Raw genomic sequence first — 27,966 nt, 5'->3', positions numbered from 1 at the left:
TTTACAAAATTGATTGTACAAATTTCCCCCTCCAACTATATAAAATTGTACTCAACTGAGGTAGTTGCATTGAATTGTATTGTATTACTTTATTTTCACCAATGTATGAATATCAAACACACACTAGGCAAAATAAAAACAATTGTGTGTGTTTACAATAACCCAACCTATCTTAGTAAACTGAGATCTCAAGTACCATAGTAGTAATTATAGTATGTTAGCTAATCAAGTGTTTACACAATTATTATAGAGACTCTGCCAAGTCACCAAGACTTCTAATGTAATAATCTGGCACAAGCTTTTGTCTTTCTATTGAGTTACTTTGTTGATTTTCCATAGCTTCTTCTCCAGTACAAATTCCAGTTTCAACTAGCAATGTTTTGAGTCCACAATTTCTACCCATCAGGATGTCTGTAGAAAGTCTGTCACCAATCATAACAGTTCTATTGGGATCAATGCCTTGGAAACTGAAAAGAGGCAACAAATAATTATGTTTAAATGTTGTGGTATGTCAATAAGTGGAGGGTGTTAGAGCCTTGTCATGCAAAAGCCGAATTCCAAAAGCCAATTTGAGGGGAAAAATGCCAAAACCACATCTTTGGCACTCTAGGCCCTTAAGATAGATTTAATTAACTATTTATACCTCATTTAGGCTAATAGCTTTGTTCATACAGGTCAACTTTTAATGACAAAAGAAATCATTTTTTTAAAACTGAATTAGGATTTTGGAAACAATTATGACTTTATTAATCTTTATTTATTAATCTCGATAACTCCATAGGTTTTTAAACCTCTTTTCGTGGAGGTCGAGATACATCAAAATACAAAATAACAACACAATAAAATACACGGCAATACAGTGCACTACAAATATAGGAAAATAATGACAGCTGCTAACATCTGACAATGTTTAAGTGTGAACCAACACTATAGGAACAAAACAGTGCTTCAACTTCTGAAATTAAAGTAAAGTTCTTACTTAATTTGCTTCTTACCTTTTAGTAATACTTTCGAATAAATATTTATGAGGTTTTCCAAGAACAACTGGTTCTCTCTGTGCTGCTGATCTCACTGCATGTACAAGCACACCAGTACCTGTACACAAAAAGTTACATTTGTTATTTTTGTGTGAACAGAACTGAAATCCAATGCCACATTACACCACACTACACCGTACTACAATGCACTACACTACAATTTAGGATGCATGTGGTGTCATTTATTTCAGTCACTGGTGATTTTTTTGCATATTTTCATTTTATTGCTAATTTTGTGCCTGTTAATCAATATTTATATTTTCATCTATGTTTTTCAAAAGAATATTGTCCACATAAAAAGTATTTATTTTTAAACCATGTTCACCATTTCAGTTTGACCTCTGGGTCACCATAGGATAGTAGAATAAATACATTCATCAGGGCAGTAAAACATTCTTGTATCACAACCAAGGATTCTAATTACTTAAGAGTAATATTTTGCCTGTTCGGGTCAACAGGTTTTGTGAAACTGTCCATTGGCTAGCTTTAACTGAATAGGCTAATATTACTTGTGTACGATTAGAACCCTTGGTTGTAATACATTTTTGTACAAGCACTAATTTTCATTATTATAGTTTCATGGCACATTAATAAGATAATCTACATACATAGATTCTAATTAGCCTTTCATTATGTGTGCCGTATGGTCCACTTATTCTTACCTGGGAAAATGACTGTAGAATCATATGGATACTGTAGGTCTTCATTAGTGGCTACAAACTCACAGGCTGGATTATTCAGATATGTAGCTGCTTTGATTAGTTTGTGATAACTTATATGTACATCAAAACCAACCAGTACAGCTTTCACCTATGCAGATGACAATAACATGAATGTTATGTATATACATTATTAATTAGTTTGTGATAATTTATATGTACATCAAAACCAACAAGTACAACTTTCACCTAGGCAGATGACAATAACATGTATGTTATGTAAATAAACATTAATTAGTTTGTGATAATTTATATATACATCAAGGAGGCCAGTTACATCAAGAGTTGCCTTAACAACCTGAACAGAGATGAGGGACAGTAGTTTCTCCCTAAGATCTATGCTAGCATTCTCCATGATCATGTCACCTTTTGCGCCATCTAACATGAGTGAACAAGACAGACTGTTTGCAGTTAAAGCTCTCAGCTTATAAACAGCACCCTCTATCATGAGTGAACAAGAAAGACTGTTTGCAGTTGATCGTAAACAGCACCCTCTATCACGAGTGAACAAGACTGACTGTTTGCAGTTAAAAGCTCTCAGCTTATAGACAGCACCCCCTATCATGAGTGAACAAGACAGACTGTTTGCAGTTGATCATAAACAGCACCCTCTATCATGAGTGAACAAGACTGACAGTTTGCAGTTAAAAGCTCTCAGCTTATAGACATCACTCCCTATTATGAGTGAACAAGACTGACAGTTTGCAGTTAAAAGCTCTCAGCTTATAGACATCACCCCCTATCATGAGTGAACAAGACTGACAGTTTGCAGTTAAAAGCTCTCAGCTTATAGACATCACCCCCTATCATGAGTGAACAAGACTGACAGTTTGCAGTTAAAAGCCCTCAGCTTATAGACAGCACCCCCTATTATGAGTGAACAAGACTGACAGTTTGCAGTTAAAAGCTCTCAGCTTATAGACATCACCCTCTATTATGAGTGAACAAGACTGACAGTTTGCAGTTAAAAGCTCTCAGCTTATAGACATCACCCCCTATTATGAGTGAACAAGACTGACAGTTTGCAGTTGATCATAAACAACACCCTCTATCATGAGTGAACAAGACTGACTGTTTGCAGTTAAAAGCTCTCAGCTTATAGACATCACCCTCTATCATGAGTGAACAAGACTGACAGTTTGCAGTTGATCATAATCAACACCCTCTTTCATGAGTGAACAAGACTGACTGTTTGCAGTTAAAAGCCCTCAGCTTATAGACATCACCCCCTATTATGAGTGAACAAGACTGACAGTTTGCAGTTGATCATAATCAACACCCTCTTTCATGAGTGAACAAGACTGACTGCTTGCAGTTAAAAGCCCTCAGCTTATAGACAGCACCCCCTATTATGAGTGAATAAGACTGACTGTTTGCAGTTAAAAGCCCCAGCTTATAAACAACACCCTCTATCATGAGTGAACAAGACTGACAGTTTGCAGTTGTGTACCACTCAGTGAGTGATACAGTCCCATGACACATGCATGTGTTGATACTGTACAAGAGAACACAAGAAGCAAATGTCAAAATTACCTCTGGGTCAATTGGTAAGGCTGCCCATTCTTCAAAGTCATAAGCACGTCCATAATCTGGCTAATGAGAATAAAACGACAGAGAATCAAAACACACAAGTAAATAGACAAATTGCAAAAATGAGTTACACACACACGCACGCACGCACGCACGCACGCACGCACACACGCACACACGCACACACACACACACACACACACACACACACACACACACACACACACACACATACAAGTAACATACATATTTACTTACCCCAGTACCTGTATAGGGGATACCCACAAGGTCAAGTTCTTCAGCCATACCCTCCATCCCAATCAAGTAAACTTTACCTTGCAGTTTTACAGTGTGTTTAAGATAAGATGCAGCAGCAGAGGCAGTACAAACAATATCTTCCTGTCAGTAAGTATCAGAGTGAAGTTTTAATTAATGTGTTAGTCAGAAATATTCCTCACGGTCTTTCACCACCTTACTTATCAGACACTCTCCATAAGAAGCCTAATCTCCACACACTTCGGTCATCGGACAAATACTTATTGTTTGAACCCAATTACAGATGTAATTCATTTGGTGGCCGTGCTTTCTCATGTGCCGTACCACGTCTTTGGAACAAATTGCCAGTGGCGCTTTGACAGACACCCACAGTCAATGACTTCTTGGAAGAACCTTAAAACATACTTGTTCACAAAAGTTTTCAATATTTAACTGTACAGCACCTCTGAACTTCATATTGGATATAGGCGCTCTATAAATTTTTTGATTGATTGATTGATTCTTTGTTCTCCCCAGCATGCGAAGGGATGAAAAATGTAATACAGTTGATTTTGGCATATTTTTTTAGTTATACGTTGTTCCATCATTTGGTATGTTATCCTACTAACGTTAACTGAAGTGGTGTGAATCAGAATTCAGATGAAAGGATTTTGGTAAGAGGCAAATTCAATAACAAATTATATTCCGCAACATTTGGTGTTAATGGTATGTGCTCCAACAAAGTATAGTATCAAAATTAAACTTTAGTTCCAAACACAAACTTGAAATTTGTACCTGAAATTTATGATTGCACATTTCAGTGATTGACCTATTATTCAGGATATGTAACACTATAATATTGTTGTGCAGTATTGCAAAGACTTATTCAGACAAGCGTTCAAGAGGTGTGAACATGGTGAAGTTATACTTCCTATGATGCCTTGCCAGTGGGTACAGCAGGCCCTCCTAAGCCAAATTTGCCCATTGTTATACCTCTTATGTAGGTCACACAATATTAAAACTGTTAATTCTGTGTTTCCTGAGCACTGTAACTAAGATGCATTCAGCCTCAGCCACTTCTGTTCTCCTTTAAGGAAAATTTGTTAAGACAAACCTGCTTGGCTTGAAATCCAAGTTTTGTTAACTTTTGGAGGTATTGTCGTCTAGACTTGGTACTGTTGTTTGTTACAAAGAAAACTCTCTTGCCCTGAAAAGGAACAGAAATACACTTGAAATGACTAATATCTACCATGAACAATGCTTCTACCAATATTGTTATGACACAAGTCAATCCACATTTAAAGGAAAAATCCAGCCAGGCTTATTTTTCACTGTAGTACACTTATATTGATTACTGCTATCAACTTACAATTAATTTTGGGGTGATAAAATAGCACCTTGCTAACTTAGTCAACTTTGAATTTGTGTAAAGAAGCCCTCCTACACTTGCATGTGTTCAGCCACTTTGTAGATTTCCTGCAAGGGTTTTTGGGAAAACTTAATTATAATGACATTACATTGATCATATCTTATACTAAGAGTGTCAAAACAAGACTCACCTTTTGTCTTAGTTTGTTCAGAGTATCAGCTGTATTTGGTATCACATTGTTACCCTGCCATATCACACCTGAAATCAAAACATAAAAATATAACTAACAGCTCCCCAATCTTGAATGATTAAAATCATAAATAAATCATATTATAATAATTATATCACTCTAACTCAATGTGTACACAATTTGTCATGAATGATATGAATACATAAAATGTGTAGCATGATTGCTAGCAAATTCCACCTAAGTCATGAATGATATGAATACATCAAATGTGTAGCATGATGATTGCTAGCAATTACTACCTAAGTCATGAATGATATGAATACATAATAATAATAATAATAATAATGTTCGGTTTTTATATAGCGCTTTCCCACACCGTGCTCAAAGCGCTTTACAATTATTACCCCTGGCTCGGATCAGAACGGCACAACGGCCCTTTTAGTCTTCCTCAACTCCCCGGGGAGCATACAATCCATTGCAGCCATTTAAGCGCATAGGATTAAAGCCTTCACATTGCAACCTACATCCTACCAGGTTCCCAATTATACAGCTGGGTTGACTGAAGCACAGTCGTGGTTCAAATCTTGCCCAAGGACTTTAGCCACTCAGAAACAAACAGCAGGCAGCGACAGGGCTCGAACCTGCAACCTGTAGATTCCAAGCCAGTCACGCTAACCATTCACCCATCATGACTCCACCACATCAAATGTGTAGCATGATTGCTAGCAATTTCCACCTAAGTCATGAATGATATGAATACATCAAATGTGTAGCATGATGATTGCTAGCAATTTCCACCTAAGTCATGAATGATATGAATACATCAGTCATGTTCAAATGTGTAGCATGATGATTGCTAGCAATTTCCACCTAAGTCATGAATGATATGAATACATCAGTCATGTTCAAATGTGTAGCATGATGATTGCTAGCAATTTCCACCTAAGTCATGAATGATATGAATACATCAGCCATGTTCAAATGTGTAGCATGATGATTGCTAGCAATTTCCACCTAAGTCATGAATGATATGAATACATCAAATGTGTAGCATGATGATTGCTAGCAATTAACACCTAAGTCATGAATGATATGAATACATAAAATGTGTAGCATGATGATTGCTAGCAATTATCACCTAAGTCATGAATGATATGAATACATCAGTCAGAGTCTACTTTTTTCTATAATTCCTCATAGACATTTAAAGTTAATAATAGCTTGGAATCCATGCGAATGAGGTTTTGAATTTGTTATTAATCAAAATTCAAATCCCAATTCATCTGGATTCTGGGATAAACTAACAAAAACATGCAACATTAACATGATTATTTGTGTACACTTTGAAAAATAGTGCCAATGGCATTGTAGCACAACTGTACTTGGTTGTTCCTATAGGCGTGGTCTTGTTGCTAGGCATATTTGCATACATTTTCAGAATCTTTATTCACTTGCCTACCTTGCCTACATCATACATGAACAATTTTTAAACTAAACATCCCTAAGAATGCTCCCACCAAATTTCAGTCAAAACTTGCGCTGTAGTTTTGGAATTATAGATTTGTCACCAAAAAGACATACTTTTAGCCTTAATTTACTTATCACTGATTAGATAATCATATCATGAATACATCTTTATATAACAATAATAACAGAGTTAGAGCTGGCGCTCACCACAGTCGCAAAATGAGAATAAAATTCCTGATTGGCGGAAAAAAATTATAACGTTGTCACCACGGTGGCGATTGTATAATTTGCTGCTGTCAATTAATTAATGGGAGTTTTCGGAGCCTCGCCTGCCCTAATTCGCGATCGTATCATTCCACGGTCATTCCAGCGGTCACTTTTTATAATGTGTTCCCTGGAACATGTTCTCGCCAAAACTAGCGTCAAAATCCCAGTATGGTGCGTCTTTTCCAAATTTGATACACACGACATGTACAGATGTACACGAAGTACATTACAAATGTTTACAAATTACATGCACGCTGTACATGTCATTCTTCTGCACATTGTATACACATACACACAGCTTGTACTTCCAAACTGTCACAATAACATTTATATGCAACAATATTGTACACAGTGATTTAAGGGATTGCTCACATGATGAGGTATTTTTAACTCACGTGAGAGCTGTCATGTGACATGGCATTCCCGCCATTACCGCATTGCCCATAGCAGCGTGTAGCAAGCTGGGCAGCACAGACAGCCAGGTGTACAGAAATTTCTTCTTTTTTTTCTTTCCTTGTATGTATTGTAGTGTATATATTTTCTGGTAGGCATTCTTGAACATGTAGTGTTTTAAACATGTAGAAGTTTTGTCGGGGGGGGGGGGGACTTTTCAAGTGTTGTTATGTAATAAAGTTGACTCCACAATACTCTCAAATGTGTAAGTGTGATTTAATGTTATCTTTCTGGGCTTTCGATTTTCCATGGTAATCACTCTCTGGAAATATATGCGCCCCAGCCCTTCTCAGGCCGTACAGAGTACAGTACACTATGGACACAGCACTGCAGCTGCAGTACACAAACTAAGTTCCAACTTCCATGACATGAATCATGAATGAGTGTTAACTTTCAACTTGACACAGACACGTTTGATATTTTTTTATGTTGTTGAAGAGAACTGTTAACTTGGTAGACACCTAGAGATTTGTTTATTCTTCAAGTTCAACGATGCCTTAAAAATTACCTGTGTAAACCATGCTCACCCAACCGCTTGAGAGCATGTACTGAATTTGTTAAATTTACGCATTACCTTCAATCTTGTAGGAAAGCTCAAAGAGAAAGTTGAAGTTTTAGTGAGAATGAAATGGTGACGTGACAGTTTGAATTTATCTGAGTGAAGTTTTCAGCATAGACCGTCTGCCGATGTGGTCTTAGACTCTATTTGATCATCTCTTCACCCATGAATGGAAGGGGCTTTGCCGTAATGGCCGTCACATTGATGCAAACCCTGTTTAACCAGTCTGTTAATAAGTAACCAATCACGTGGATATATAATGATAACAGCACATAGTTTCTAAACTACCGAAGACATACTCTCCACGTCAGGAAATGGTCATGGAGCACATGAAACTGTTTATATGTTTTACATACATTGGGTCATATTCAAATTTTACGGGTCACACTGCACTAAGAGATTTAGCTGATAATTACAAGCCAGAACTGTGACTGAATGTTGTGTTTCACAACTTCAAAGCAATAACCAAACATTTGCTAACAGTAAGCCCATGCCAATCTTGTTTCTATTCACATAACAAATGTAGACTGTGTGGCTAATAAGATGCCTCTGTGGCTAAAAATAAATGTGTATTTTTCACCACAAATGAAAATTGTGGCTATTAGTTTAAAAATCCTAATGCTAACTCTGAATAATAATAATAAACTTTATTTATACTGGATAGTTCTTTAAGTATATAAACACTTGTCTCCCAAGAAGTCCAGTGAGGGCCATCCCTCATAGGTTCAGTGTTAATGCAGGAGGATACTGGAGTACCCGGGGAAAACCTGCGTTGCTCGGTAGAGTCAAACTGAACGACACTCTTCTTACTTACTGTACAGCGTGGTAAATTTAATTGAACCCTGAATGAGGTTCAAACCCCGACCGCAGTGGTAAGAGGCAAGTGGTTTAACCACTCGGCCACCGACAACCCAATCTAAACACCCTTTACAATGTTCCCACTAAATCTCAACACCCCTCATCTGCTCAGTAATTTTGGACTTTTGACTAAAAAGACACATTTTTAGCCCTAATTCACATACTAGTATCACTGATGGGATTATCGTGTGATGAACAATTCTTAAACTAAACACCTCCAACAAAATTCTCCAACAAAATCTACCCAGTGGTTTTGGAGTTTAACTTTTTTGACCCAAAATCACATTTTTAGAGCAACTTTCCATCTACACGCCCTACGTAATGACCCCACCAAATACATGTACCAAGGCAATTGGTCAGGCAGTTCTTTGACTACATTGTAAGTCACTTACATACACACACACACACATTCACACACACACACGCACGCACGCACGTACGCACGCACGCACACACACACACACACACACACACACACACACACACACACACACACACATTTCACCATGCCTATTGCACTACTGAACATCAGTTCAGTAAGTGCTAAAATTGACAGGCATCCCGGCTTTGATTACAACAAATGCATGCCTTTATTGCACTGTACGAGTCCATTGGTGACACCTTGACATCGTGACCTCCTTGAATCAATCTGTATGATTTTTTTAATGTATAGTAAATAGTAAATAAGATATTTACTATACATATTTTTTTTTATCACCCAGATTGATTCGAGCGCCTGTTGGGAGGGTCTTATGTCACCTGATCAACCTCAAGCTTTCCTAAAAATTACCAAGTAATGCAGCAGATACATTCATCTTAGGATACGTATCACCATGTGTTAGATCAACACGCTTTTAATTGGTAAGAACTTCGTCTCACCATGGATGGTCTCACTAGCGTACAGATTATTACAAGCTGTGTCGACAGTCGTTCGTGCCTTTTTGCTATGTTTATACTATTAAAAACTATCCTCGTCTTGCAGAGGGTGCACTAGTCCTGCTTACATGACGGTGCACGAGTCTGTATTAGGGAGTGTACAGTTTTAACTTCCAGGGGGGGGCCGGAGGATTTTCAGGGGGGGCCACCAATTTTTCTCAAGAAAAATTAGGGGGGGGCTAAACAAAAATTTCACTATTTGTTAGGGGGGGCCACAAAAAAAAACAACCTAAACCTGAATGTCAGGATGGACAAGTGCCAGATATGTATATAAAATAAAATATAGGCAAAACCCAACACTTGACTGCACAATGTCCTACAGAAGTAGCATTTAACATGGATTGATGATAAAACAGTGCACAAACCTATTAAATCACAATATTTGTATTCAGTGAAACAAAAATTGACCGGCGACTCTGCCACTTCTCAAGGTAACTTTCCCATGAAATTGTGTAGGACTTGTTTCATCACAATCACTGTCTGAGATATCAGCCGTGCTTGAAGTTTCAGAGTTATCAGTAAAACAATCATCACTGTCTATAACACCTATTATAGCATTTTCACTTTCAGAGTCACTACTGTTTGTATCACTGATCAGATGTCTGTAGTTGTAGTTTGAAGTTCATTTGCAGTCACTTTTCTTGACCTAAATTCAGGTGTTCCAAGTATGTGCGTTGATATTATGTCTACTTTTTCTCCTTTTATTTTTCTATATTTTGGCAATTTATGCTTGTCTAGATATTTATGTAGCTCTTTTACGTTCAGTTTTTCTAGAGATCCACTTATGAATAACTGCAACCAGTCATAGTCATTATAATTCTTGTTTTCTCTTTTCTTCTGTACCTCTAACCGATGTCTGGATCTAATGTTTTTCATCCTCTCCAAATTTCTCAAAAGTTCAATGTAGTTTTTAACACTGTTCACACTGACAATATATTTCTCAGCAAAACGAGAAATAGCAACTTCATCATTTAATTGTTTTGAAACATAGAGCTTTTTTAAGTTAGCATGTGGTTGTGGTAGTCATCAACAGTTCGATTTGTGTTTGGTGTTTCAAACACATCCATATAATGACCTGGGTTGTGCATATCTGGCATAGGATGTGGTATTCTGTTCATAGATGGCGGTACCCAATCTGTAGTGGAACAGTAACTGCACTTTGAGCCATTTTGTATACATGAATCCCTAATAAATTCCATATAGAGCTCACCAATATTGTAATGGGTTTCAATAAATTTTCATTCTATCACCATGGTAGGGTTCAAGTATTATATGATAGCTTTTGTGAGTTTGAATTAAACACAAAATTATTCACAGGTGCTGGGTGAGGAATGTATTCATAACAAGCCATGCATTCATAAAAATATTATTCAACCCTTTGAAGTGATACATGTACTGCCCCCCCCCCCCCTCAGCGCATCAGTTTACTAAAGTCTCTTGAAATATAGTCCAGAAGTGTTTTATATTTTGCGTAGAGATAATATGAATACTATAATATAGGAAGGGTCTTAATATGTATTTCAATCTTAAATAACATGTTTTCCATTTGCACTGCAATTAAAAATGTTTCTAAAATGTGTAATTTATGAAGTGTTTAAATTAATAATAAATGATTGTGTGACCAACCACTGCAAATTAATCCTAAAATTTGAATATGTTCACATGGAAAAAAGTTTCCTCATGGTGCAATTTTGCACTATTTTTTCCAAACCTGTGATAAATAAGTAATATATATATATATACTTGTTCATTTATTTGCTAATTTATTTATGTCAGTGATGGGCTAAAAATCCAAGAAAAAGTGTAGCCAGACCAGTAGTCTATTGTCACCCCTCAGTTGTAAGTAGACATCCTGTCAGCCAATTTAACTAATAATAGTCTTTGTACACCGGCGTGGGCGTTACTTGTCAAGCGACAGTGATTAATCGGGCGATCAGCCAATCAGGTGTCCGCAAACTTCCCGCTTCAAAATCCAGGGAGCTGAGAATATGAGAAATACCATCCGGGTAATGAAAAGTCCATACCCGGAATATATTAGACAGACATGGTAATGAAAGTCAACATCCGGAGTATATTAGACAGACATTGACTCCAACAGGAAGATGTTTGTATCGAAGTATCGAGTTTACGTTTGTTATCAACCAGAAAGAGCTGTCTAAATGAATGATTGGTGATGGCGAAAGCCCAACCAAATAAACGTCAATAGCTTGGTTAGTGTGTGTGAACCTTTCAGTAGCTAAGCATGTCTTGTCGAAAGCGACGCTTCGCTCACTTTACATGTAAGAACATGGAGAGTACAGAGAGTATCCAACTTCATTGATGTATGTCTTCTAACTCCAATGTAAAAATATCCTCTGAGAAAATGCACAGTACAGCAGACACTGTATTTGAGAACTTGTAGTGTGAAGTGAGTGTCTAATTTTGTTAGGGGGTGTATGTGTATTAGCTAGAGTGTATACATAGCCCGGAAGATATGCAGACATGCACGATGGCGCAGACACTGTTATTATTATTATTGTTGTTGCGGTGGTATGATAGCAGTGTATGAGTTATCTCCGGAGTATATTGGAATTCGAACTCAATACACAACAAAGGAAATTAGCCGGTGTACAAAACAGATACAATCCGGCCAATATGCGCCTCGCTACCGCTCGACGCATATTGGTCGGATTGTATCTGTTACTTATTTGTGATTTTATGAGTGTCCATGATTCAACAACTTTGTGCACTGGTTCAATTCTGAAGTAAGTATAAATATGGAATAAGCTAATACATGTAGCAACTGCTGGCAAATCTATGTGTTGCTGTATCTGTGTTTCATCTGTGCGTATTTTTGTTAGTGGTTTCAGGGGGGGCCATGAAATAAAAACAAGAAGTCTTAGGGGGGGGCCAGATAATTTATACCAGTTTTTGTAGGGGGGGCCACCAATAAAAATCCCTTGCTTCATTAGAAATCCTCCGGCCTCCCCCTGGAAATTAAAAATGTACACTCCCTTACTGACTTGACTCTGGAGGGACAATTGTCAGAATCGAGTCCCGAATTCCTCCGTATGCAAGCAGGACTAAGGGTGCACGCACAGGCACTCGAATCAATCTGTATGATTAAAAAAATATATGTCTCGTAAATAAATCTTATTTACCATACATATTTTTTTTTAAAATCATACAGATTGATTCGAGTGCCTGTGGGTGCACGGATCTAGATTACTGACATGACCGTACCCTTTATGCAAACAAGACTACGTTTTGACCTCCGTGTCATGTCATTGTCCTCCAAAAGGTCATGGAAATCAAGTACATAATTCTCTATCATTCGGATCAATATGCACCAACACTCAATCTCCTCTTGTTCTACATGTTTATAAAAGAATACACCCACCGTCACAATCACATAAAACTGTATCGATCATTGAAATAAACTCCGGTACCAGCTCCTTCGTAAGTTTCCTGCACGCAGCCATTTTGCTGATGTGTGAATGCCGCGCCCTCAACGCTGAATCTTCTTTAAGCTTATAAGATAAGATAAGATAAGATAAAACTTTATTTCAACCGTTTAGAAAATTTTACATTTCTAATTTGGTATTTAAAAGATAAAGTTAATAATAATCTAAGTAAATAGCTAAGTTATAAAAATGAAAGTATAGAATAGTTCTAGTGTTTGTCTATTTACTACTATTCAGGTATATGAAAAGAGCAGTTATAGTATCCTTATGTTTTGATTGTAGTATATATGTTGTTGTTTTTTTGTTGTTTTTATATATAAAATGCTAAAGTGAACAATAGCTCATAAGATGTGACCAGGTCATACACAGATATAAGCAGCAAAGCACTATATAAGTAAATCTCATGAGCCAAATCAGTGGTTCACAGCAGCTTAGGAGTACATTAGAGAATTTTCTGTTTCTTTAGGGTGTTGAAAGATGTTTGTGCACACGGCTCTTGAAGGACTGAGCACCATTATCACTGATCACTCCTACTACGTTGCCAGGGAGTCCATTCCAGACATGGACTGCAGTGTGGATGAAAGTTCTGCCAGTGGAGTAAGTTCTTGATACTGGTTCGATGAGTGCATGACTTGACATTGACAAACTGGTGCGAGTTGCTCGTCTTATCACATATGGCTGAGGAAGCATTGCCCTCAGATCAGATGGGCACAAACTTGTGTGCATCTTGTAAATTGCTCTACTCCATCTAAATGTATAAAGTTTGGGTTTACATTAGAAATAACATTGAACATTTTTTGTTTTTGTTTTGCATATAATTTACAATGAATTAGATGATGTCTTTCATCTTCTATTTCTTTATAATGTAAAATAGTCTGTCTTCCACTAGTGTTTTTGGTTTTGTATGTCTACCCTTCTCAATGGCAAGTTGCTGGCAAATCAATCAAAATTTGGCCATTGTTTTGATGTGTTGTTTATTGTTCATTACTTAAATGTATTCTTCTTGTTCCAGGGAATTTTTGAAGTTGTATGTACGTAATTTAGAGTTTTCCCTTTTATTATTTTTATTCCATTGGTTGATATAGTATTGTCTTATTGAGTAAGTGTTGTATAGTTCTTGTTTTGTTAAATTTGTGATATATTTGGTGCTATATAATTGTAAATTGTGTTCAAAGGTAGTTAGCCATGAACCTGTGTAATTATTGTTCTCCATGTCATTCATTGCATGAAAAGCTAAATTGTTATTATCTAATGTCTTGAGGTGTTTGTAATAGTTTATTGCTGAGCAGTATATCCTACTAATCAGTGGTTCTCTCCCAAGTTCCATTCTGCATCCTATTTTGCTTACTCTGTTGCTGACATTTAGTATTTGGCGGCAAAAACGTAGATGGAATTGTTCTGTCTTTGTTTTGTCCCAAGTTGTTTGATTTTGGAGAACACCCCATATTTCTCCAGCATATGTTAGGATAGGTAGTTGTGTTGTATTCATGAGTTTTTCCTTTATCTTGCAGCTTATATGTCGTGAGGGGGGGGGGTCACTTTCTATAAACCAGTTTTTGGGGAGGGCCATATTTTAGAAAATAGGATAGAGGGCAGAGTCACATTTTACTTTGATTCATTATATTGTCTGTGCATTGCAACCATGTAGTGAATTCATTGTCAGGATTGATGTGAGGAGAGATGTCACAGTGGATCTCACAAGAGAAAAACTAGAACAGTTGGGTAAGATATTATGGACAATATTGTGAAGATGTTGACCTCGGTCCCGCAATATCAGGATTGTGTTCATCCAGTGTTTGGGAGTTAATGTTTTGGCCTTCGGCTCAGCCAATGGCTGACAAGCTTTTAAACCATATTTAACAATGTTGTTTTAACAGAGGGAGGGTAATGTTTCAGAGAAAGGCCTAAGAGGGGTTGTCACTTTTTAGTAGGAATCGGAGGAGGGGGATATTTTACATCACAGCCTCGGCCTGATCTCTCTCGGTCCTCCCCCTTGTAATTACTGCAGGCTTCCTAATCAATTTTATTATCAATACCTGCTGACATAAATTGTTCACAAGTACAGAAAAGTCTTTTGAAGTCAGACGCCTATGAATGGGTATAAGCTCAATTTTGAATAATCGACCGGAGATAATCGATATATAGTGTTACAATCAAACCTATACTATTGTATATTTCTTTTCATTTCAGTCAGGCCTATACCTAGTACCTAGGCCTACTGGACCGAGATCTTTTTGAGAACACAGTATAGAACATGTGTGAAAACAATGAACTTTCTATCGAGTAAGCACTACATATGGAGATGCCATGGCATAACTCCCCCCAAAAAATGAAAGGAAAAAATAAAAACCTACATTACTGTTGGAAATATAGGCCTAGTACTAGTAAAGATTCCGAAATCAGAAATCGTATGCTTCTATCCACCACCACCCTCGGGAAGGGGGCAAATGCTATACCATATGGGGAGGGTGCCTTTTTGTGCTCGTAAGGTATAAGAAAGTTGCCAGAGGCTTTCTGAAAAATGTGTCCAACTGGACCAATAAATTGTTATTCGAATTTAGCTTAGTATATTTCTGTAATTTTCCCCCAATTAAGCTTGATTTATGATTGCAATTGCTGAACGTAAGATTTTATTTCTCTGCATGTATCATAGATCCGTATAGTATATATTTTGTGCGATACAGTGGTAAGAAAATGTGTCTCTTGTTTGGAGGTGTGTGGTAAGACAACAGTTTGCGATTGTTTTGGAGGTTTTAACAGATGGAGCCGCTTCATGTCGTTTTACGCAGAGTTGCCCGGGGGGGGGGGGGGGGCACCAGGCATGTTGATTCAGAGAAACAGAAGAAAAACACAGAACATTTGTAATTGACATTTCTACTTTATTTGACTGATGTTATTAATGGATGGCAATAAAAAGAACCGATATCTAAATCTCATTGAATGTTGTTTCAGTATATATTATTTTCTGCAAGCATGCATTGATTCATTTCTAATATACATGAAATGGTATGTTTTTTCTCTATTCTTAACATACTTTGCAAAACAATACTCAATTTTCCGTGAAAGGGAATTATCTCTCACAACCTTTAATGATCCTTTCACTCTCACAGCTAATAATCTGCCTGTCCGTCCGTCTTGCCCGATCCTTTCACACACTCTCGTCTGTCTGTCTGTCTGTCTGTCTGTCTGTCTGCCTGCCTGCCTGCCTGTCTGTCTCTCTGTCTCTCTGTGTCTTTCCCTATCACACACACACACACACACACACATCTCAAGGGTACAATCCGTTTCGTGAATGTGTTAACACGTAGGACATAAGGGGTTCATATATGGTATCCACTTGAAGTGAAGTAGGTTTGATCCAAACGTCATGACGTCATGAAATATATCATAGCTATGCAAATATCATGATTTTTATATATCCCGTGTCACCATGAATTGCCGCAAAGTACCAGTAGATACAAGCTGTTACAGGATGTACACGGTTTCTATGTATAGTGAATTATTCATGAAGTTGTTTGTAGCTTTATCTCAAATCCGACATGACATTATACCATCCAATCAAATCAATAAAAAGGTTTTCATTTAATATTGTGCATGTTTTAGTACTGTTTGGAGGCATTATATTCTAGAGTCGTTGTTGGCGCTACGATCAATCATAAACTAAACACCGTCTGTAACGAATGGCAGGGATGGACCCAGAGATGAATCGGTTAGTCTAGTTTTACAAAAGAATTACCAATAGTTGCCACTTTGAAAGTATTTAAGTAAAACGTCTGAGCAAGTTTATAATAATTATTACTAAAACACAAGAACTGAATGGTTTCAATGAAACTCAACTGATTTAGGGTTTTCAAAAGTTCAATTATTGTTTACAATGACACGCCTCATATCGCCCGTGCTTCTAGTCCAAAATCTAATCCAAACAATTCATTATGCACCAGACTCCCAGAGTTTTTAACCAAACTAGCGACTTAGTAGAATTTTGTCAGGTATATAAATAAGATATATAGAAACAGAAGAACACTAAACTTAGCATCAGAAACGATAATTCAGTGCTCTGAAGAATGCATGTACAGGGCCTAGGGAATAATCCATCGATCATTAAAATACAAGAATTACCTGGAAGATTTACTGCTTGCTATTTGTGTACATTCATATTTATTTCAATTTCAACAGCCGATATATATAGTTATTTGTTATTGGAATTCTACACGGATTAAAGAAAGCGAATTATAACATGCATCATATAGTCATAAAATCTTTCACAGTGTTGACTCAGAAAGATAATTTGACCACCCATCTATCAATTGAATTCAGAGATGTGAACGCCCAGCTGCAAATTGTTATACCACATCTTGTATAGTGTTGGTCATAAAATACACACTCCTATGATAGAATGGTATACTACATCTTGTATAGTGTTGGTCACAAAATACACACTCCTATGATAGAATGGTATACTACATCTTGTATAGTGTTGGTCACAAAATACACACTCCTATGATAGAATGGTATACCACACCTTATAGTGTCAGTCATAAAATACACACTCCTATGATAGAATGGTATACTACATCTTGTATAGTGTTGGTCATAAAATACACACTCCTATGATAGAATGGTATACTACATCTTGTATAGTGTTGGTCACAAAATACACACTCCTATGATAGAATGGTATACTACATCTTGTATAGTGTTGGTCACAAAATACACACTCCTATGATAGAATGGTATACCACACCTTATAGTGTCAGTCATAAAATACACACTCCTATGATAGAATGGTATACTACATCTTGTATAGTGTTGGTCATAAAATACACACTCCTATGATAGAATGGTATATCACATCTTGTATAGTGCGGACGTGCTTGTCATAAAATACACACTCCTATGATAGAATGATATACTACATCTTGTATAGTGTTGGTCATAAAATACACACTCTTATGATAGAATGGTATACTACATCTTGTATAGTGTTGGTCATGAAATACACACTCCTATGATAGAATGGTATACTACATCCTGTATAGTGCTTGTCATAAAATACACACTCTTATGATAGAATGATATACTACATCTTGTATAGTGTTGGTCACAAAACACACACTCCTATGATAGAATGGTATACCACATCTTGTATAGTGTCAGTCATAAAATACACACTCCTATGATAGAATGGTATATCACACCTTATAGTGTCAGTCATAAAATACACACTCCTATGATAGAATGGTATATCACACCTTATAGTGTCAGTCATAAAATACACACTCCTATGATAGAATGGTATATCTTTTGTGTTATATAGAAGCAGTTCAATGCAAGGATAATTTGATATTTTATTCGAGGTTTTCGCCTGTCAACTGTTTTGTAAATGCCAACATCAGATGACGTGAAATTTAAATTGGGGTGTTTGGATGGTGGGGTGGTAGGGTGGTGGTGAGACGTTTACTGGATATAGTTGCATTGGTGTGCTAAATGTATGACCAAAATAAAAGGTCTCAAGCATACCAGGCGCTATTGCACTTTTTACTTGTCATGAAAGGGCACCTGATGACGGAGCTGCAACTGGGTAGAAATTAAACTTGAGAAACACCTTGATTAATTTTTGTTAATATTTTTGGACAAGATATAATGATGAACTTTGAAATGTTCTCCCTTTTACCACACAAAGTTATGCATGTAAAGGTTGTTACTGGCCTGGACACGAAGAAAACAATAATTTCAAATCAAAACTGTGGCCTCACGGTTTAATAGTTATATTGTTATTAAATGGAGGGACTATATAGTGGTACTGTGTAACCCAAATGAACCTCACTCTTGGGCTGTGAATTAGTGTAAAAGTGGAAGAGGGCATGAAAGTCAAAACGCCACAGGACTGGGGTTATCGTTTACAGTGTCTTGAAACTACTAGTATTGTCTATAATCAGTTTGTAGAAGTTGGTCATTACAAAGTAATATTGTATATTCCAATCCATGAAATTAACAGAAATAGTCAAGGTGTTGATGACCATGCGGGTTATCGACACATGTCAATTTTATTTCTAATCCGATGATACTATTGGTGTGTTCACTAGATCATTATTACGTATTATTACGTAGTATTTCTTTGGATTTTTAAAATACAGTACACATTAAATAAGTCTGTTTACTCGGCACATATACATATAATGTCACTGACAAAAATTTCCTTAGCCAAAATTTCCCCAAAAAGAATAGAAACCAGACCTATATGTGACCTACGTCAGGACATTTCCAAAATGTGTTTGATAAGCCGTTATGGCTAAAAATTGTAACCGTGGCATATTTAGAAAGCTAGCATAATATTGGCCTTGCTGTCATTCTGTTTAAAACTGCAGAATGTTATTTTGCATGACGAAATTGGCGCTACTAGACTAGACAGCCGTCAGCGCACGTGTAATACTGACACGTGACTTCTTGTCACCAAACAGATTTAAATTACTCTTTGAAATGTTTACATCCCACAGTGATTTATGTATTTTAGCTAAATATTACCCCACTAATACATGTCAAGTCATTTCATTGATGTCAAAACTGAATTGGTATTTTTTGCAGGTCAATTTTAAGTAGCTTCATGAAAGTTCCTCAGATGCCGATTTTGACCGTCTGAGCGGTTAATGCTATCAAGATAAACCTAATTGTTTTTTGATGAGTTCCATCCGTTTTTTAACAAAGTGATAGAATTCGTACTCTAATGCAAGTCTTTCTCTCATAATGGTCTTAGCAACCTCTGAAGGTTCCTTCCTTGACACTGATTTGAATGACTGCACATCCCCCTTCTCCAACACCGATTTGTATGCATCCATAGCGCCCCCAAAGAACTGTGGGATTACGTTTTCAAGTACCAATAAGGTGTTGTTGAAATCTTCCAAAATTCCAATGAATACGTAATCATTGATGACGTGACGCATAGCTGTTTCCAAAGCTCCTCGGGAAGGCACTCGACAAATTTCTTCCTGACCACAAAAGTATGGAATAATACGGAATGTGTTGTTTGTACTGCATTCTTCATACTCCTTGACAACGCATTCATCAAATGTTAGATTTACATCTCGTACGTTGCTAGGCATTCTTTGCGTCAACCCATCACCAAATCTGGAGTAGTAGTAGAACGAGACTGTTCTGTCCAATGGGTCACGAATCAAATTAATACCCATCGGCTGTTCGGAACCAAATCGGGAAAAGTCGACATAATCAACATGGCGGTTATAGATATAGGGTGGTTGTAAAACGTCAACCTCGGCAACGAACTCGGCTTGGTCCTGGTCATTCAATCGTTTCTGAGTAAACACATTACTCTTGATATGAGGAAAATTATTCTTTCTCGCAATTATGTCTATTGTGTGGACGAGACTTCGGCTTCCACACTTTCCAACACGATTAAAAATCAACTTTGTAAGATTCCGTGTGTAGTTTAAATTCAGTGGTAGCCCGGACTCTGCACTAAGTTCATTCGTGCTTACAGGAATGCTCAAGTCCGGAGCGAATTTTTCCAAGCGCTGTTCCAAATAAGTCCCAGCAAATGTAGAAGTAGCGTTCAGGCTACATGTATATAGGTAAAAACAGAAGGCAGATACCGTAGCAGCAGTCAGAAGGAACTTGCTGGGTGACATAAATAATCTTCGAAGCCTCATGGTTGTACTGTAGTGATGTCTAGACCTGTCTCTCTCATTGACCATTATTCATAACGGGTACACCTTTGTGGACCTTCAGTCCTGATTCAAAAATAAAAGTAAAAATTTACTTAAGTAAAAGAGATCCCAAATAAAGTTAATCTGATACAAATATGGGTTAATATATTCGTCAATGTTAACATTCACTAAAATATACTGATGCTGATGCTGCTGCTGCTGCTGCTGCTGCTGATGATGATGATGATGATGATGATGATGATGATGATGATGATGATGATGGTGGTGGTGGTGGTGGTGGTGGTGGTGGTGGTGGTGGTGGTGGTGGTGGTGATGGATGGATGGATGGATGGATGGATGGCTAGATAGATAGATAGATAGATAGATAGATAGATAGATAGATAGATAGATAGATAGATAGATAGATAGATAGAACATTGATCAACATATGCACAGACTGTCAATAACGTCAGCTTTCTCACCACTTGAACACGTTGACATACAGTAATCGTAGTTTATAAATATTTTTGCCCAAACAAATATTAAATGAAGAAAACAGCGTTAAATCGTTAGACAAATACTGTCGTATATATAATGTTCTTACTTACTTACAACAAGTCTAGCATAGCAAGTTAAAGTAGGAATATATCTAATTAAGTGTCACTTCAAACGAATGTAATATCGTCAGAACAAAGTTATGAATAAAAGTGCCACCGTCTTATTGGTAAAGCTGAATGTACTACTGGTTCCTCTTTTTGTGTTAACAGTTCCGTTTTATCTGGTGTGAAAAATGTTATCCGTAAGCGATTTAATGCGTGACTTCAAACGATTGCAAGTCACTATGGGCATGACGTCACTTCCCACGTATACTGTTAGGTTTAAAAAGTCCGTCAAAATTTACACAAGCATTGTCAAAATAGAAAATACGAGGACAACTTTTTCTTACATAGAAAAAAAGGCAAAAACGAATTCATCTTACCACAAAGTCTTGTTATGATAAGAAATTACTGAATGGTATTTTCATCAATGGTGATTCAAGATGGCGATTTCTAATTGTAAAAACTGTGCTGCTGATGTGTCGAAGTACCATGATGATACTGCTCTGGGTGATTTGTATCGCTTTCACAACGACCAGATTTTATAATCTCTGAATATAGCAAACTATAAATGGCTACAGCTGCTGACGGATTATGTTCAGAGCATACAGGGTCAAAGGTCAAAGTGATGACATCGTCATGGAAAGTACACCACTACACCCTAAAGAGAATTTTAAAGTTGTCGCCTGCTTTTCATCAACAAAATTTGATTTCTGAAATTCTGTGACACACTTTAAACTTTTACCGTTAATCAATGTATAGAAAATATAAAAATGCAGGAGAAATAATAAAATTGTATCATTTTAAAGACCTTTCTTGTGGTTACTTTTGTATAAAAGTTGCAAGCAGTCTGTAGGTTTTGTTATATCCACAACAACTAATAAACAATCGAAAAAATATGAACATGGTCCACAATTACCAAAGTGTACACTAGTCAAATTTGGTGTATTTTGCCTTAATTTTAACAAAGTTTTACCTCGGTCATATTGAACTATGGTGTATTTATCTGCTGACAGATTAATCGTGGTGTGGACTTTGACACGTACAAATATTACTGACATTTCATGTATTGTCTGTTTTAAGTAACAGCTGACAGGGACCACCATTTTGAATATACAAATTATGTGACGTGGTTTTGATTTTTTTTTTGCATACGATGAGTTGTCATATTTGAAAATTTAAATGAATTTGGCTTTGATTTAATTTATTTTCCTAAAGGAGGTAGTTACTTTTTACTAATTAAATTTGTAAACGTAATACTAATTGAGGTATATTCAAATTTCGTAAAAAGTAACTAACAAATGGAAATTTTTTGCCCTAGATATTTTAAACATGTTCTCGTATGGAAGAACCATACAAGAGTGCAATCAACATACGTCATCTTAATTCAAAGATGTGGAGAAAATAAAGTATGAAGATTAATTTCTTTATTACCAAGCTCATCGAAAATATATTGAGTAATAAGATAAGGGAAACGAACATAGCAAGTTTGCTTTCTTCCACACCTATCTATATATAAATTACATGTATATGTATGAATGATTCGTGGTGTAATAACTGATAAAGGTATATCAGTTGACGAGACTGACGATGAGGATTAAACTTGTCACTCATTACATATCGTGACGTGTAAATGCTTTAGGCTGCCACTGATTGCTTAAATTATAATAACATATCAACATAAAGTTAGGTAATACATGTACCACTATACTGCCAATAACAATAATAATTATGTCAACTTAAAGTTAGGTAATACATGTACTACCAATCGTCATACTGTCATTGATGTGCGCGGTTACTCGTGGGTCTCTAAATTTGTCAGAAGTATTTGAAGTCGAGACCTCGTCTCTAAAATGCATCGTTTGGAAATGGCGGATTTTCCAAATCTGTCCTGCCATCTCAGTTCCTCTCATCATTCCAAATATGTTAAAAACCAAGAACCATTAAAGCCGAGCTTATTGTAATTTTCACTGCTCAATTCTTAACTTTTCTGTTCCCTTACCTGATATTCTAAAAACCATGGTGATCGTTACGATTTCCATTCTGCTATCAGTTAATATTTCGACTGACTTCAGTATGTTTATGTTTGAATAAATAAATGATTTTGATCGACAGTCAAAAATGTCGTTATTCATCCGCCGTCGTCATACATGATTTGTCTTGTTAACTTGATGACAACCTAATTTACTTCTGGGGGAGGATACGAACAATTTGAATTCTTAATATGTATTCCAGGGCCTGTTCATCCCTATGAATATATGGAATATCCTGATATATGTAAGTCGGCGATCCCCTTAACAGAAGGATTGCAACATATGTTGCCACACACGTTGCATTTTACCTAATTCTGATTTTATACAAGCCTTTACGATGTAACAGATCATGACGACCAAGCTGTGACATAAAAATCCCCTATTGAAATTCAAAAACAATATTTCCTACAATATTTTGTTTGACTGTCATCTAGTTTAATATTTCTCCATCCACCAAAACTTCCTGTAAAACCATGATTTTTATATAAACAAAATTTTTCACATCGCTTTATTGGATGCAGACATGGATTACAGTGACCGGAGAATATCAATTATTGGTGACGTCATCAGGATTACGTTGCGACACATGTATGACGTCATAATATATTGTCGACATGGTGACAAGGGGTGACTAATTTAAAATTCCATTTAATGTAACTGAAAGTAATATAGAAATATTCCTTAGTCTATTTTTAATCTAAGTTTCAAATATTTTGATATTTTATGTTATTTCGCTATTTACATGGACTTGCCATCTTCACTAAGTGAAGCGATTCATAGCATGCCTTTAGGAATGGCTTCCGTCTGTATGACCGTACGGCCGTGCATGCGTGTCCAGCCATGTCTCTGACATATGCACAAGTCGATTGCTTTCAAACCTGGCGCAAAGATGATAGTTCTTTAAATGTCAAAATAAAGCTACTTTCACACATCGTACTTCACAAAATCCAGTTCATTTTTCTATCCCAGTGTAATAGGGTTGACCTTGGCCTTGACCTTAATGGTTGAATGTCAGAATCAAATAGCCTGTTGGTGGTCAAGTATGAGTGATTCTTTGAAATATTTTGAAAATGTTATACAGAATATATGGGGCGTGCCACAGTTGTCAATAGTCTGTTATTGTGCATTGATTCCAAAACATGTGTAAATAATGTTATACACATTGTTTGAATTATTTTGTATCAACATCATTTTTATTGTACATGTATAATGAATACTCATAATATATTATCTCAATTCTGATATGCAGAATCTTAGGCTAAAATGCACATTATGCTATCTCCAGTAGCAAGAGCCCCTATCTAAAGAAGGTATTGTTGGTATTGTTACAGTGGACAGGGCCCATATCTGGGAAGTCATGCTTTAAACTAAAGATGTGTAATAAAAGACTTCACAGTCACATGTTTAAGATTTTTTTAGCAAATTTTACTTGGATAATTTTTTTATAAAGACACACATCAACTGATTGGTGACAATAAGGTGCAAGTCAGCCAAGTTTGTTTATATGTATAAACTTACATGTACAGTTCAACTATCGGTAGAGGTAGCAGGACTTCATTGAATCTCTACATTGTTGACAAACTGAACAAATTAACATTTAAATATGTAACACGCCACTATTATCACTATCACTTTTGTTGTTGTTGTTGTTGTTGTTGTTGTTGTTGTTGTTGTTGTTGTTGTTGTTGTTGTCGTCGTCGTCGTCGTCGTCGTCGTCGGAATCTATGGTTACTGCCAGTTCGCTAGTTAGAAGTCCTTCTGCTACGATGTTTGTACATATGTTGTGTCTGCTATTAACGATATGTACTGTTACTACTGATAATGATTAGCAATTTTTGTGTAATTGCTATTTTAAATTTGAAAAGAAAATGATTATTTATTTGTTTACAATGTATTTATTTCTGCATTAGCTATGTCATCTTATTGAACCAAAATCAACTATATTTTTAGCCATCTTTAATATTCTTCAATGTTCTTTAATATTAAATTTGTTTAAACTGTATTACACAAGAAAGTAAAGCAAAACAGTTCATAATGCAAACGGGTGTACAGAATATTCAGGCGAGAACCACGGACATAATAAAATTAAAATCTATGGTCCAGATAATTATGATAACATGATATGATTTAGTGTTCCTAATAAAGCATTTTATGTTTTAACCTCACAATCTTAAACTCACATAAGCTTTATCGATCGTCAGCCTATTGTCGTAATAAAGCATTTTATGTGTTAACCCTGTACAGGTCACAATCTAACACTGTACAGGTCACAATCTAACTCTGTACAGGTCACAATCTAACTCTGTACAGATCACAATTTAACACTGTACAGGTCACAATCTAACACTGTACAGGTCACAATCTAACTCTGTACAGGTCACAATCTAACTCTGTACAGGTCACAATCTAACCCTGTACAGGTCACAATCTAACACTGTACAGGTCACAATCTAACACTGTACAGGTCACAATCTAACTCTGTACAGATCACAATCTAACCCTTTACAGGTCACAATCTAACACTGTACAGGTCACAATCTAACACTGTACAGGTCACAATCTAACTCTGTACATGTCACAATCTAACACTGTACAGGTCACAATCTAACTCTGTACAGGTCACAATCTAACTCTGTACAGGTCACAATCTAACACTGTACAGGTCACAATCTAACACTGTACATGTCACAATCTAACACTGTACAGGTCACAATCTAACACTTTACAGGTCACAATCTAACACTTTACAGGTCACAATCTAACACTGTACAGGTCACAATCTAACACTGTATAGGTCACAATCTAACACTGTACAGGTCACAATTTTACACTGTACAGGTCAAATCTAACACTGTACAGGTCACAATCTAACACTTTACAGGTCACAATCTAACACTGTACAGGTCACAATCTAACACTGTACAGGTCACAATCTTACACTGTACAGATCACAATCTAACACTGTACAGGTCACAATCTAACACAGTACAGGTCACAATCTAACACTTTACAGGTCACAATCTAACACTTTACAGGTCACAATCTAACACTTTACAGGTCACAATCTAACCCTGTACAGGTCACAATCTAACACTGTACAGGTCACAATCTAACTCTGTATAGGTCACAATCTAACACTGTACATGTCACAATCTAACTCTGTACATGTCACAATCTAACACTTTACAGGTCACAATCTAACACTGTACAGGTCACAATCTAACTCTGTACAGGTCACAATTTCACACTGTACATGTCACAATCTAACACTGTACATGTCACAATCTAACTCTGTACAGGTCACAATCTAACTCTGTACAGGTCACAATTTAACACTGTACATGTCACAATCTAACTCTGTGCAGGTTACAATTTAACACTGTACAGGTCACAATCTAACACTGTACAGATCACAATCTAACACTGTATAGGTCACAATCTAACTCTGTATAGGTCACAATCTAACACTGTACAGATCACAATCTAACATTGTACAGGTCACAATTTTACACTGTAAAGGTCACAATCTAACTCTGTACAGGTCACAATCTAACACTGTACAGATCACAATCTAACACTGTACAGGTCACAATCTAACACTGTACAGGTCACAATCTAACACTGTACAGGTCACAATCTAACACTGTACAGGTCACAATCTAACTCTGTACAGGTCACAATCTAACTCTGTACAGGTCACAATCTAACTCTGTATAGGTCACAATCTAACACTGTATAGGTCACAATCTAACTCTGTACAGGTCACAATCTAACACTGTACAGGTCACAATCTAACTCTGTACAGGTCACAATCTAACACTTTACAGGTCACAATCTAACACTGTACAGGTCACAATCTAACACTGTACAGGTCACAATCTAACTCTGTACAGGTCACAATCTAACTCTGTACAGGTCACAATCTAACACTGTACAGGTCACAATCTAACTCTGTATAGGTCACAATCTAACACTGTACAGGTCACAATCTAACTCTGTACAGGTCACAATCTAACACTGTACAGGTCACAATCTAACTCTGTACAGGTCACAATCTAACACTTTACAGGTCACAATCGAACACTTTACAGGTCACAATCTAACACTTTACAGGTCACAATCTAACACTGTACAGGTCACAATCTAACTCTGTACAGGTCACAATCTAACCCTGTACAGGTCACAATCTAACACTGTACAGGTCACAATCTAACACTGTATAGGTCACAATCTAACTCTGTACAGGTCACAATCTAACACTGTACAGGTCACAATCTAACACTGTACAGGTCACAATCTAACTCTGTACAGGTCACAATCTAACTCTGTACAGGTCACAATCTAACACTGTACAGGTCACAATCTAACTCTGTACAGGTCACAATCTAACTCTGTACAGGTCACAATCTAACTCTGTACAGGTCACAATCTAACTCTGTACAGATCACAATCTAACACGTACAGGTCACAATCTAACACTGTATAGGTCACAATCTAACTCTGTACAGGTCACAATCTAACACTGTACAGGTCACAATCTAACACTGTACAGGTCACAATCTAACTCTGTACAGGTCACAATCTAACTCTGTA

The 27,966-nt window shown here is 36.7% G+C and overlaps 2 protein-coding genes across 3 annotated transcripts; both read right to left on the bottom strand.

Moving 5' to 3' along the window:
- Window positions 1-244: 244 nt before the first annotated feature.
- Window positions 245-13,101, bottom strand: LOC144448673 (glycerol-3-phosphate phosphatase-like). The gene is made up of 8 exons (XM_078138952.1): window positions 13,020-13,101; window positions 5,101-5,168; window positions 4,656-4,748; window positions 3,545-3,685; window positions 3,290-3,349; window positions 1,700-1,847; window positions 996-1,095; window positions 245-467 (listed from the first exon to the last, which is right to left on the bottom strand). Exons 1-8 carry the CDS (start codon window positions 13,099-13,101, stop codon window positions 245-247), a joined length of 915 nt encoding a protein of 304 aa, XP_077995078.1.
- Window positions 13,102-17,250: 4,149 nt separating this feature from the next.
- Window positions 17,251-23,454, bottom strand: LOC144448261 (uronyl 2-sulfotransferase-like). Of its 2 annotated transcripts, none has more exons than XM_078138441.1 (2): window positions 23,343-23,454; window positions 17,251-20,828 (listed from the first exon to the last, which is right to left on the bottom strand). In XM_078138441.1, exon 2 carries the CDS (start codon window positions 20,790-20,792, stop codon window positions 19,737-19,739), a length of 1,056 nt encoding a protein of 351 aa, XP_077994567.1. In that variant the 5' UTR covers window positions 20,793-20,828; window positions 23,343-23,454; the 3' UTR covers window positions 17,251-19,736. The 2 variants fall into 2 exon arrangements, with proteins under 2 accessions (XP_077994567.1, XP_077994566.1); XM_078138440.1 differs by lacking the exon at window positions 23,343-23,454 and adding an exon at window positions 21,724-21,847.
- Between the last annotated feature and the right edge of the window lie 4,512 nt (window positions 23,455-27,966).

This window comes from Glandiceps talaboti, chromosome 17 (genome assembly GCF_964340395.1).
Source record: "Glandiceps talaboti chromosome 17, keGlaTala1.1, whole genome shotgun sequence".
NCBI lineage: Eukaryota > Metazoa > Hemichordata > Enteropneusta > Spengelidae > Glandiceps > Glandiceps talaboti.
This window is presented reverse-complemented; position numbering and strand designations above follow the sequence as displayed.